The sequence below is a fragment of the Equus asinus genome, chromosome 1 (genome assembly GCF_041296235.1).
Source record: "Equus asinus isolate D_3611 breed Donkey chromosome 1, EquAss-T2T_v2, whole genome shotgun sequence".
NCBI lineage: Eukaryota > Metazoa > Chordata > Mammalia > Perissodactyla > Equidae > Equus > Equus asinus.
Window position 1 is genome coordinate 177,839,323 of NC_091790.1, and position 13,937 is coordinate 177,853,259.

General features: G+C 36.8%; 1 protein-coding gene across 4 annotated transcripts in view; it reads left to right on the forward strand.

Moving 5' to 3' along the window:
• PTPRZ1 (protein tyrosine phosphatase receptor type Z1) overlaps positions 1 to 13,937 on the forward strand; it is a 177,244-nt gene that overhangs the window by 122,476 nt on the left and 40,831 nt on the right. For 2 of the 4 annotated variants that reach the window (XM_044760653.2, XM_044760686.2), the window contains exons 11-12: positions 5,604 to 5,650; positions 9,826 to 13,417. In XM_044760653.2, coding sequence (XP_044616588.2) covers positions 5,604 to 5,650; positions 9,826 to 13,417 — 3,639 coding nt within the window. The remainder of the gene's footprint in view (positions 1 to 5,603; positions 5,651 to 9,825; positions 13,418 to 13,937) is intronic. The other 2 variants (XM_044760730.2, XM_044760777.2) reach the window with 1 other exon arrangement.

Consider the following 13,937-nt stretch of genomic DNA (forward strand, 5'->3'; position numbering starts at 1 on the left):
CTTGTGGAAGGAAAACTGAGGTGCATTGATTTGCCTTTGTGGTCTATGTGCCCTAGGAAGGACTTTAATCTGCTATGAGCTTGTTCACTGATTACCTCATCCTAGTTTTTCTCACTAGTTGAATTTTTAAGTTAAAGAATATATGTCAGAGCATTAACTGTTACATTATGTATCCTTCCAAACCACAGGGTACAAAACTTGCTAAGATATTTCTCAAGTTAAAACATCGATGACTGATGAATATGACTACTATCATGATGGCACTATCATTATTTAATAATTTTTCTTATGACCTGCCTCATGGCCTAGGTATAACCATCTTTCCTATTGCTTTTATTTAGCATTGTTTTTCAAAATCAGGTTATTTTTAAATGGAATGTGAGCTCTAAGTCTTATTGGAAGGTGAGTATCAAATTAACTGACCATAGTTTCAACTATACCATATCATGCTCCTCCATTGAATGTCATCTTTCACCAAAGTTCCCCATATTGATTCACCAGGAAATGACATCTTTACCAGTGCAACATTGACCATGTTGGCCAACATCATAAGTGAATCGATGAAATATGGCATGTAATAATCTCCTCTGATCCCATTGTGTATTTTAGGATAGGAATTATATTGAATACATTCACTTAATTTTACTATCTTGGTTTAATTATGCCAACCTAATTTCTGTACATAAAACTATTTCCCAGGAGTTTGCAAACAATAATTACTTTTAGCTACTTATGTTGTGCTTTTCTTACTCTATCCACTATGCCAAAATTTTAAACCTTCTGAATTTGTTTTTGAGAAGCTTATTGCATATGGAAAAACAGATCAAATGTCTATTTTCTGCAGAAGTGATTTCTGAGTGATCCTTTTAGACTGAATCTATATTGGCACAAAGTACAACATTCTTGTATCACTTGTTGCACTTTCACATTTGTACAAAATAATAAATATTATAACTTAATTTCTATTTATTCAAAGGATCAGGACACTGTTGAACTAATGAGAGGCTAGTTTGGATGCACCATTTAATCGCCATGGATGTCTCAGTCCCTTAAAGCATTTTGTACAGTAATGATGTTTTAGTAAAATATGGTATTTGATTTGATGTTTCACTCTAATATTTCTCTTAAAAGGCAAGGGTTAACAACTTAGATAGAGTATTCCTTAATTATTCCTACCAAAAGTTCTTCATCAAAAGCCAATTTCCCCAAAGTTTGGGGTCTTCCTATTTTTTGTAAAGAAAATATTAGTTCTCTTAGATCTCATTCTTTCTGATCTCAAAGGCTGTAATGGCATTTCAATCCGTATATTTTCAACTCATTATTGAAATTACATTATCTTAAATATTGTTCCTGTGAGATATATATATATGTTACAGTGAAAGTCTTGACAGCAGTGCTGTCTTGTGGTTTAGCATGATGGTGCCTATGAGATTTGTGAATTTTACGATTTATGTGGTTAATATAAATATAAGTGGCTATGGAGTTTGCTGCTCATTTCATAGTTTTTATTAGTACCATTTCATCCTGTCAGTCATGTTGTTTCATGACCTTAGTAATGTTATTATTTTGGGTCAGCTGTTTTCTAAATACTGCATTGTTTATTGCTTTTGTTAAAAAGAAATGAAGGAGGTAATTGTAATTGCCCTCATTCTTTCAGTCATAGATTTCAATTATTCTAATCAATATTTGTGAAGAAAAAACTCAATCTTCCAAATTGTGCATTTAACTTTGGCTGATTTAATGCTTGTGCATTTTAATTATACTTGTTGTGTACAATACCATAAACCACTGTCCATTAAATCTAATTATAAATTGCTATTTTAAAATCAATGCATAAATTCATATTCAGAAACAATTTAAATTTGTCAAGGAAACCTTTTTAATGTTAAACAGAAATGTATATTCTTTTAAAATACTTTGTAGAAAATATTTATGAATAAATAATTCATAAATATATTTATTTCATTGTAACTAAAATAATTGTGTTCATTTCTCTTCTATAATATAGAGCTAATTATTATACAGTTATAGAAGACATTATTAAGTACAAGTTCTAGGTTCATGATAATTTTATGTGTTAAGTTTAAATGCCTGGTGAACTAGATCAACACATTTTCCTGTTATTGTGTGCTTTTCAGTTGTGTAACATTTGTGTTTGTTAAATCACTGTACATCTGTCCTTACTCTGCCTGCACCATCCTGTACTGTGGATGTTGTTATATGATGATATTCAAAATCACAGTTTGAAGAGTCTTCACTCTGCATTGCTTCTACCTTTAGCACTGTGGAATTTGGCTTACCTTCTAACAATTAAATAAGCCTTGCTTGCCAACCTACATCAGTGTTGCCTTTTTGTGTTATGGAATATTAATGTGTTACTAACATGCTCTTTTAGAAAATCTAACATTACATGTGCCCCAAAACAAAACCAGGATGAGCCAATACCTTTTATTCAGTTATCATACAAATATGAATTTTAAGTGCTCACTCAAAAAAAAGCTATTCACAGCCTTCACTACCCGTCTTTTTGTAACCTTCATAGAGTCTGTTTTGATGAACTGTAAAGATTCCGTAAACCAGTATAATGTTTGAACTATTTCATTATATCAGCCTGAGTCAGACGAGTAGCTACTAAAACATCAGTTGTTTGTGAGGGAACAGCAGCCCGAAGGGTACCCAATTGTGAGACCTTATGCCAATCACCAGAGCTAGACCTTGGGTGCTGTGAACTCTCAGACCCAAAAGTATGCTTCAGAATCTCCAGGAAGATAGAAACAATATTCCAAAAATATTTTATTTCAAAATTGTTCCCAAGAAGCTCAGCAAAAGATTTCTAGATTGTTTGGCGGGGGATGGGGCCGAAGTGTTTCTGGGCAACCCCAGAATTTCAGTCAATTCAAATGATCTGAGTCTAATAGGAAACCAGAAGGAAGATCATTCCAAATGGGTTTATATTTACCAATATGAAGACACCCACACTTGGGGTCTTCACCCATGAGAGTGCCATGAAACCAAAAGGGTCTCCAAGGGCTGCTTGGGCCCGTACGTTCTGCTCCTAGGGCCTAAAGGGAGCTCAAAGAAAACTTCTTACTTCCTATTGCAGTAAACAGCAAAGCCAGTTATAGCAGAACTCACCAATACTCCTCAGGGGATATGATTGGGTAAAATCATGTATTTTAACTTATTAGGAACTGTAATCCATGTAGTTAATTTATACTCTTGTAAAAGGATAAAAATAAATCAAATGCAATACACACAGAATATTGAAAGGAAAGGAAATCAGTCCTCAACGTGATAATTATATATACCCCATATCTACCATGACAATTAGTAAGAAAATTACTTTTGCCCATTAAAAATATGAAGTTAGGTGAAATTAGACCTTTTTTTTTTTTTTTTTTAATTTAAAACACTTCCTGGGGCCGGTCCCATGGCCTAATGGTTAAGTTAGGCATGCTCTGCTTTGGCAGCCTGGGTTTGGTTCCTGGGTGGAACCTACACTACTTGTCAGCCGCCATGCTGAGGCAGCGACCCACATACAAAATAGGGGAAGACTGGCAGAAATGTTGGCTCAGGATGAATCTTCCTCAAGCGAAAAGAGGAAGATTGGCAACAGATGTTAGCACAGGACGACTCTTCCTCAGCAAAAAAAACTCCCTTCCTTAAACATGTTAAAGAGAACAGACTATTGTTGAGATTTTTTTCCTTAGCCTCTTAACAGAGAAAAATCTATAGTATGATAGATGTATCACTTAGAAATATTTGATTATGCTTTGCCGTTATTAACATTAAATTATTTCAGAAGTACATGAAAAGGAGTGACTCCATTCAAAAGCATTTTTAGTAAACTTACATATTGTCTCATGCTGAATTTGAAGATTTTTACATACGTGAACTTCTCCAATTGTAGTTTTTAAAAGACCATATTGAAAGTTCTTATTTGCCTCTTAGTTTAGTGGCATCTCATTTTTAAATTCAGATGTATTGGTTTCCATGAAGGCCGTAGAGATGCAATTGTTTCAGACTGTTGAATCACTTTAATTTGGAAACATAAAGAATAAAGAGCATGAAAAACAGGGTAGGAAAAGGGTTTCATAGAGACAAAAATAGAAAAAGGAGAACACTGACAATCCAAATAAAAGTTTCCAAACTCCTTCATGGTCAGTTTTAACAAGAAAAAAATAATAATTGTGAGTTAAAATTTAGAACTGTGATTGTTCACAGTGAATATTTTCATTTTTATGGTGCAGAAAATTGTTCATGGTAAGTAACTTTGAAATAACTGAATAGTCAAGACTATTAATTTTATCTAAATCCTCTTGGGAGCTGGGCTCACTTCTAAATTTTACTTGAATTCTCTTCTAAATAGAATTCAAGCATATAACTGTATTTTATGGTTTTACTTTTCTTAATACCTAGAAATTTTCTGATAAAAGTAAATTCAAGAAAGTCTACATTATAAAACAGGCCTGGGTTCGATAAACATTTAATGTTAGTTCAGTTATGCCTTTGAAAATTCTTTAGAATTTCATTATCTATAGATAATAAAAAAATTAATTCCATAGAATGCATTCCTTTGAGGATATATAGAGACATAAAACGTAGAATATAAGCTGCACTGGGATAGTGAAGAGCGTAAACTTTGGAGATGGAGTGCAATTCTATAAAATAATAGGACTAAGAGGAGCATCATTGTAATAATGCTCAAGCCCTCACAGTTACCCTGTCTCCCGTCTTCCTGATGACCTAGGCGGCGCAGATGAGGAGTAAGGAAAACTGCTCCTCTGGCCCCTCGGTAATCTGGCAGTGGGGCTAGATTTCTTGTTAGAGAGAACCAGCTCCTAATCTCTCCTAACATTTAGTGACAGACCCTGTTTGAGGATTGAGATATCCATATCCTAGAAATATACTGATTCTGGTCAGTTGGGAAGAGTAGACTGGAATGCTTCTAGTTGTTGCATTTTTTTGCATAGACAGCGTTAGCTGAGCTTCCCAGGGGAATCCCTCTGATCCGTTCTTCCCGCTGTCAGCCTAGGCTGGACCTGCTGGAAAACACGGCATTTTACCTGGTGCAGGACCTTGCATACAAATAGGTAGGAGCCCATATCCAAAGAATAAAAAGAGTTATTTGACGCTCAGTCAGAAGAGGAACTTAAGGAATAAGTAGCTGAGTAAGAAAATAAATCCTGTCAATTCTCCGCCAAATCTCTGGCATTTCCCTCACTGTGCTTTTGTCAGCCCTGCTAAGGATGAAAGTAAGTCTGCACTGATGAAAAATTATTGAGGTTTCTTTATACTCAGTTATGTCAGCCTCAGGGTCCTCCTCTCCCTTCTTAGCTTCAGTCACTTGGCGCGGGAATGGGGAGGGAGTCAGAGTGGAGGGTGGAGATGAAGATTTTGAATGCAGTTTACGACTGGTTCACGCAGTGCTGTTCTGTAGGTTTAGCAATGTTGAAGACTGAAATCTGAAATTTTTATTTTGAGAGATTCTGTATTTTCAAAGCTGACAGTCTTTTTTCCCCCCTTCTTTCCATCCAAAGGTAAACCCACAAGGCTAAAGTAGTTGAATAAAAATTTTAATAATTTTGTTTTTAACTTTCTAGAAGTTGACCTCTTTCCTGAATTAATTGGAGCTGAAGAAATAATCAAGGTATCGTAGCAATTTTTTATATTCAAATGTTTTAAAATTAAAATGCCTGTTTTTAGTTATTGGTTAGGCTTCAGATGTTGCATTAAGAAAAGTTCGTGCTGCATTATTCATTGTAGGCTTAGTTGCTGAGCTTTAAAGATTTATATAATTTAGATTATAGATTTGTATAATTGATATACATGATTCTTTTAGGAAGAAGGTCGAAGGCACTTTGATTAGTATAATAAGAATAAGAGAGAGAAAAAAGGTTTGGTGATAATGAAAAAAATGAACTTTAAAAATAATTATAGCAATGAACTATAAATCGGAGTATTTTTAGTATTCAGATTTTTCTAAAAAGCTAAAATATTTAACCAATTCTCAGTATTGATAGTTTATTTATAACTTAACCAGTAATTGATGGGTTAAGAATAAATATGAGCCAAAATATAAATTGTACATATTTTTTGCCCATTTAATTTGAATATTTGTGTTTGGACTATTCATGTTATAAGTGTCAGCTACTAGCATGCCTTTTAAGTAAATGGGTATTTAAGAATATTTGTAAATTTTAACATTGTCTTTTTTTAAAAGAGAGAGAAAATGACTGGTGTGTCTTATATTTCATCCTAAGCCTAAATGTACTATTCATCTTAACTGAGAGTATATGTTAAATCTAGGTGCTGTTGTTAATGTAGTATGAACATGTGCATATGTGTGTATGATCTCATAGAATGTGATAACTAATGCTATTATCTAGCAATAAATAGCAATTAGGTTGTGTTTTCACATGTCTGGTTACTTTAATAACGTATATCTTATTGCAATTCTCTCTTACAAAGAATTATTTTACCAAAATGATCAGTCCACCTTTCAACAAGAGTTCACAGAATTCAGCTAAGGATATCTCTGTGTGTGTGTGCACGTGCATGTGGATGTGTGTGTGCTTAGGAATGATCACCAGAATCAAGTCAAAGGCAGGAAAAAAAAGTTATTTTTACACTGTAATTCAAATCATTGGTTTGAATGGTGTCTTAGTTTGGGCCGCTATAACAAAATGTCATAAACTGGGTGACTTATAGACAACAGAAATTTATTTCTGACGGTCCTGGAGGCTGGGAGTCTGAGATCAGGGTGCCAGCATGGTCTGTTCTGGTGAGGGCCTTCTTCCGGGTTGCAGACTGCAGCTTCTCTTTGTATCCCCACATGGCAGAGAGCAGAGCAGATGCAAGCTCTCTCGTGGCTCTTATTTTATGGACACTATCCCATTCATCTAATCCTCCACCTCATCTACTCCTAATTACCTCCCAAAGGCCCCACCTCCTTACACCATCACATTGTAGAGTAGGACTTCACCATATGAATTTGAGGAGGACACAGACACTCAGTCCATAACAATATTCCTTTCCACTGATTCACGCAGGAAAGAATGGTGGAGGTTGACAAATACCTGGAATGTATGTGTAATCGTTTTTAAGCCTGAATAAGGAAACGAATAGTTGGGAGAATGTTTCTCAGCTCTTCTTCAAGTAGAATGCATTGCTTTGAAAGACAGAGTATCTCCAGCATATTCAAGGCTTTTCAATAAAATTTTTAAAACAGAAGCTGTGAAGAATAACAGGTGGGACACAGATCAAAACCACAGTGGAAGAGAGATTCACAGTAACTCCACAGAAAATTATAGGAAAGAGTATCCATTAAAATATTTGTGGTTTCAGATATGTGTAAAGTAATCATAGACCATGAATGATATATTCTTCTTGAAATGCTGACATGAGGCAATATGACCTCATAGAGATCTACAGGATTTTGTTGGGTAGGATTGATGAATGACCCCTCACATTCATCAGATTCTGAGAGGTGTCTGAACCTCATAAAGTCTAAAATCTACTGGAAAAGAAAGAAATAGAAGGGATATGTGTGTTTATGTGTGTATAGTTTTTTTCCCCAAATGATCTAACAGAAGAAAAGGTTAGTGGTGTTATGTTTTAAGAAAAATTTTATAGAAATCTACATAGCTTATGGTAGGAGGATGATGAAGTGTGTTTGTGTGGGAATATAAGCAAAGAGAAAGAGAAGCAATATTTGGATTTGATAGAAATTGTTAGATCATATAGAGAATATAGCTGACGTGTCTTGTGGGAACTTTACTGCGAAGGGGAGGAGAGAGGTAGAATGAGAAATGGAAGTTGAATCAGAAATTTTCCTGTGGGTGTTCCTTTTAGATAGGAGAGATCTGAGTTCATTTAAGCCGATGAGAATGTTCCATTTGAGAAAACAAATTTGAAAACACAGAATAGAGGGAAAGTCTCAATTGTATTCAGTTCTCGAGAAGATGATAGATAAGGGATTTAAAACACATGTAGAAATTAGGAAGGAAGGGGACCAACTTTTCAGTTAGAACAGGATGAGGGGCAGGGGTGGATTTGGTTGGTCCCTATTTTTGATGTTTTAATGTTAGGAAGGAGTGGTTTTTTGTCAAATGACTTCTGTTTTCTCTGTAAATGGGGAGACCTGCTGAGAATGACGGGAGAGGATAGGAAAATGGAGTTTTGGATGGAGCAGGAAAAAAGTTTGAAAGAGCCTTGGTAGAGGGTAAGCGTATGGAGTGATATCAGAAAACTAAGCAAATATTCATTCACATTTGCAAAAATGCAGAAGAGTTCAGAAACTCCATATTGCTAAGCTTAACACTGGTCCTCAGCGGAACTCATCAGATTATAAAACAAATGTTTGTGAGAACTTCTAAGGAAAGAAGTTATATCTGGCACCAACAAATTTTCACCAAGAGCAAGTCAATGCAAGCTATTCTTGTTTTCTTTCGTGTGAAGTTTTTGGGCTTGTAAATTAGGAGAATATTTTACTCAAGAAATTATTTGGCGGAAGCTCTTGGATTGTCCTTGTGAACAAGGTATCAAGCAGAATGCAAAATTTCATGAAGAAATTCTGACCACTAGTGAGGAAATTTGTCTAGGGAATCTAAGAGAATATCCATTTTTAACGTCAATACAATCCAGATCATTAAAGCTAACTTATTTCTCAGGGTTGTTACATATGCCTCAAGAAATACTTAAAACCAACCAAATAATTAACCTCTGGGTAATGAGGCGGTCATTAAGCTTGAAAGCTTGTGTTTCATACAATGCAGCTTTTCATGTGTGTGAGACACATAACCCTGAGTACACATAGTTTAACATTCAGGTTCTTTCTGCTGTATTGGTCAGGTTCCACTGACCAACTGGTACTCAGTCACCTTTTCTTCTTTTAAGGGATGTGGCCTTAAAAGATATAATAAATGACAATGCTAACAAACTGACGAAATCATGACTCGTGTGGACTAAAAATGTCATATCTTGATACCTTTGGCAATTTAGCTTTCTAAACATATGATTGGACATATTATAAAATGCACAGTTAAAAAAAAAAAACAGAAAGCATGGGTCTTAGTTGACCTCTAGCCAGAGAGCTCCTGGAAAACGCTACAGTGACTAAGTGTTTGTGAGAGACTGGGTCATCTGAATGGTGTTTCTCAGAGAAAAACAAAATTAAATAACTAGTACTAGAAGTATATTTTTGACAAGTTGTCTTTAAAATGTCTGCCTAAGACTTCAGTGCAAAGTATTTAAAACAAAATGGAAAACAAAAACAAAGTCTCTTCCTGTTCTAAATCTTCCTCTTATGATGGCTTGAAATCCTCTTGATTTATTCTGAATATATACAATGAAATATTCTGAATATACAACTTCTTTGGTCTTTGAAATAAATCGTTTCATTGCCATTCCATATTACAAGAAGCTAATTGCTATGTAACTTGCTGCCAGATGAACTAAACAGAAACAGAAAAACAAGAAAATAAATAGCATGCTAAATACCACTCTCAATATATAAATACAACCACAATATATCTTCCTTTCAAAGCTGCAGTATCTATTAATTTAATTGCTTTCTTCCATGGCATTAAAATAAAGGCAGCCATAAATAGGATGTCTTCGTTAAGTTTAATTACTCTCCCTAGAGGGTGAATGATCAAGGTTATAGGATAGAGGCCTGGCTTCTGTGGGATGGTGCTTTATGAGGAGAAATTCCCAAGATCCCACATGAGAAGATTAACAGTATAATGCAGTATATAAGATATTATTGACTTTGTTTTTCTCTTATTTCCTTATGTTCCGTTAAATCTTGTTTGCTTTTCAAAGGAGGAAGAAGAGGGAAAAGGCATTGAAGAAGGCACTATCGTGAATCCTGGTAGAGACAGTGCCACAAACCAAATAAGGAGAAAGGAACCCCAGATTCCTACCACAACAAACTACAATCGCGTAGGGACTAAATACAATGAGGCCAAGACTAACCGATCCCCAACAGGAGGAAGCGAATTTTCTGGAAAGGGTGATATTTCCAACACATCTTTAGATCCCACTTCCCAACCAGTCACGGAACTAGCCCCAGGAAAAGACGTTTCTTTGACTTCACAGACTGTGACCGAACCGCCACCTCACACTCTGGAAGGCACGTCAGTCTCTTTAAATGACGGCTTTAAAACTGTTCTCAGATTTCCACAGATGAACTTATCTGGGACCGTGGAATCTTTAAAAACAGTTTCTATAACGGAATCTCAAGAGGTGTCTACTGATATCAGTGAGGAAGAGAGTTTATTGACCGATTTCAAGTTCAATAGGGGAGCTGATGATTCTTCAGGCTCCACTCCTGCAACTTCCGCTATGCCATTTGTCTCTGAGAACATATCCCGCGGGTATGTGTTTTCTTCAGAAAACCCAGAGGCAATCACGTATGATGTTATTATACCAGAATCTCCGAGAAATGCTTCAGAAGATTCAGCCTCCTCAGGTTTGGAAGAATCTCTAAAGGATCCTTCCGTTGATGGAAATGTGTGGTTTCCTAGCACTACAGATATGACAACACAGCCTGATGTTGGATCAGGTAGAGAGAGCTTTCTCCAGACTAATTACACCGGAACACGTATTGATGAAGCTGAGAAGACAACTGAGTCCTCCTCTCCAGACCCACTGGTGTCACAGGGTCCCTCAGCCACAGATATGGAAATGCCACATTATTCTACCTTTGCCTACTTCCCAACAGAGGTAACACCTCATGCTTTTACTCCATCCTCCAGACAACACGATTCGGTCCCCACTGTCAAGGTGGTACACTCGCAGACAACTCAACCAGTATACAATGGTGAGACACCTCTTCAACCTTCCTACAGTAGTGAAGTCTTTCCTCTAGTCACCCCTTTGTTGCTTGACAATCAGATCCTCAACACTACCCCTGCTGCTTCAAGTAGTGATTCGGCCTTGCATGCTACGCCTGTATTTCCCAGTGTTGATGTGTCATTTGAATCCATCCTGTCTTCCTATGATGGTGCACCTTTGCTCCCATTTTCCTCTGCTTCCTTCAGTAGTGAATTGTCTCGCCATCTGTATACAGTTTCTCAAATCCTTCCACAAGTTACTTCAGCTATTGAGAGTGATAAGGTCTCCCTGCATGCTTCTCTGCCAGTGGCTGGGGGTGATTTGCTATTAGAACCCAGCCTTGCTCAATATTCTGACGTGGTGTCACATCAGATCACTACTCATGCCGCTTCAGAGACATTGGAATTTGGTGGTAGTGAATCTGGTGTCCTTTATAAAACGCTTATGTTTTCTCAAGTTGAACCATCCAGCAGTGATGTCATGATGCATGCACGTTCTTCAGGGCCTGAACCTTCTTATGCTTTATCTAATAATGAGGTCTCCCAACACCTCTTCACTGTTTCTCACAGTTCTGCAATACCTGTGCATGATTCTGTTGGTGTATCTCATCAGGGTTCCTTATTTAGCAGTCCTAGCCACATACCGATGCCTAAGTCTTCGTTAATAACCCCAACCGCATCCTTGCTGCAGCCTACTCATGGCCTCTCTGGTGATGGGGAGTGGTCTGGAGTCTCCTCTGATAGTGAATTTCTTTTACCTGACACAGATGGTCTGACAGCCCTTAACTTTTCTTCACCTGTTTCTGTAGCTGAATTTACATATACAACATCTGTGTTTGGTGATGATAATAAGCCGCTTTCTAAAAGTGACATAATATATGGAAATGAGACTGAACTGCAAATTTCTTCTTTCAGTGAGATGGTTTACCATTCTGAAAGCACAGTCGTGCCTGACCTGTATGAAAGTGTAAATAAGTTGAATTCATCTTTACAAGAATCCCCTGTTTCCAGTTCTAGCATAAGGGGCATACTTCCAGGGTCTCTTGCTTATACGGCCACTAAGGGTTTTGATCATGAGATTAGTCAAGTTCCAGAAAATAACTTTTCAGTTCAACCTACACATGTATCTCAAGCAGTTGGTGACACTTTGCTTAAACCTGTGCTTAGTGCAAACTCAGAACCAGCATCCTCTGACCCTGCTTCTAGTGAAATGTTCTCTCCTTCAACGCAGCTCTTATTTTATGAGCCCTCAGCTTCTTTTAATACTGAAGTATTGCTGCCACCTTCCTTTCAGGCTTCTGATGTTGACACATTGCTTAAAACTGCTCTTCCAGCTGTGCCTAGTGATCCAATATTGGTTGAAACCCCCAAGGTTGATCAAATTAGTTCTACAATATTGCATCTCATGGCATCAAATTCTGCTTCAAGTGAAAACACGCTGCACTCTACATCTGTACCAGTTTTTGATGTATCACCTACTTCTAATATGCACGCTGCTTCACTTCAAGGCTTAACCATTTCTTATGCAAGTGAGAAATATTTTGAACCAGTTTTGCTTAAAAGCGAAAGTTCTCAGCAAGTGGTACCTTCATTGTACAGTGATGGTGAGATGTTCCAAACTGCCGATTTGGAGATTAACCATGCCTTTCCCCCAAAAGGAAGGCATGCTTTTGCTACTCCTGTTTTATCGATTGATGTACCATCCAATACACTTATAAATAAGCTTATATATTCTGATGAACTTTTCACCTCCACCAAGGGTTCTATCACTGATGAGGTATTTGCTGGTATTCCAACAGTTGTTTCTGATACACTTGTAACTGCTGATCGTTCTGTTCCTTTAGGAAATGTATATGTTTCCATTACAGCTGTTTCTCCCAACAGAGGTGATTCTGTAACCACAACCAAGTTGCTGTTTCCTTCTAAAACAACTTCTGAGCTGATTCAAAGTGCCAGATCTGATGCTGATTTAGTAGGTGGTGGTGACGATGGTGATATTGATGATTATGATGATGATGATTATGTTGACAGAGATAGAGATGGCTTATCCATAAATAAGTGTATGTCATGCTCCTCCTATAGAGAACCACAGGAAAAGGTAATAAATGATTCAGACACACAGGGAAACAGTCTTGTGGATCAGAATAACCCAATCTCTTATTCACTCTCTGAGAATTCTGAAGAAGAAAATAAAGTCACAGATGTAATATCAGCCAGTCAAACTGATATGGACAGAAGTCCTAGTAAATCACCACCAACAAATGCCCTACCCCAAAAGCGCAAATATGGAAAACAGGAAAATGACGTTGAGACTGGTAATGCCCTGCTTCCTTTCACCCCGGAATCTAAAGCATGGGCAGTGCTTACAAGTGATGAAGAGAGTGGATCAGGGCAAGGTGCCTCAGAGAGCCTTAATGATAATGAGACTTCCACAGATTTCACTTTTCCAGATGCTAATGAAAGAGATGTTGATGGGGTCCTGGAAGCAGGTGACTCAGAAATAAATCCCGGATCCCCACAGTCCTCAACACCGATTCTTACTAGCGGACACTCAGACGTGTTCAACATTTCAGAGGCAGGTTAGTTATGCATCCAAGGGATAGATTGAGCTGTGGTGGTTTCTTCCTCAAAAATTAGAAGAACGATGGAAAGAGAAATTTGGTAAAATGACATCATTTTTTTTTGATCAAGACATTCAACAAATCAATTTTCAGTTTTTGAAGTATGATTTTATTCATTATTTCAAATGAATACTTGACACATTTTGGTTCTTAATTCTCTACAAAATAGATAAAGTGATTTTTACTTATTGTCAGTTTTTCTTATTCTACAAGATGCCTATTCCATGTGGGAGCAATTATGTGTGCATAATATAATTTTAGTATGCTGTTTTTTAAATGATAGATTGGAGTGTGCTGTTTTTATATGGTTTTAATTTTTGTGTTTACTCATGTTCTAAAATAGGTTGTAAACTAATTCTATTGAATTATAAGCTCTGATAGTAATACGATATAAGCACCTCAATCTGACCCACCCCATGGAAAGGGATTAGGTAATTGTCACATCCACCTCAGCTTGGAGAGCTTTAAAAAATTCCTA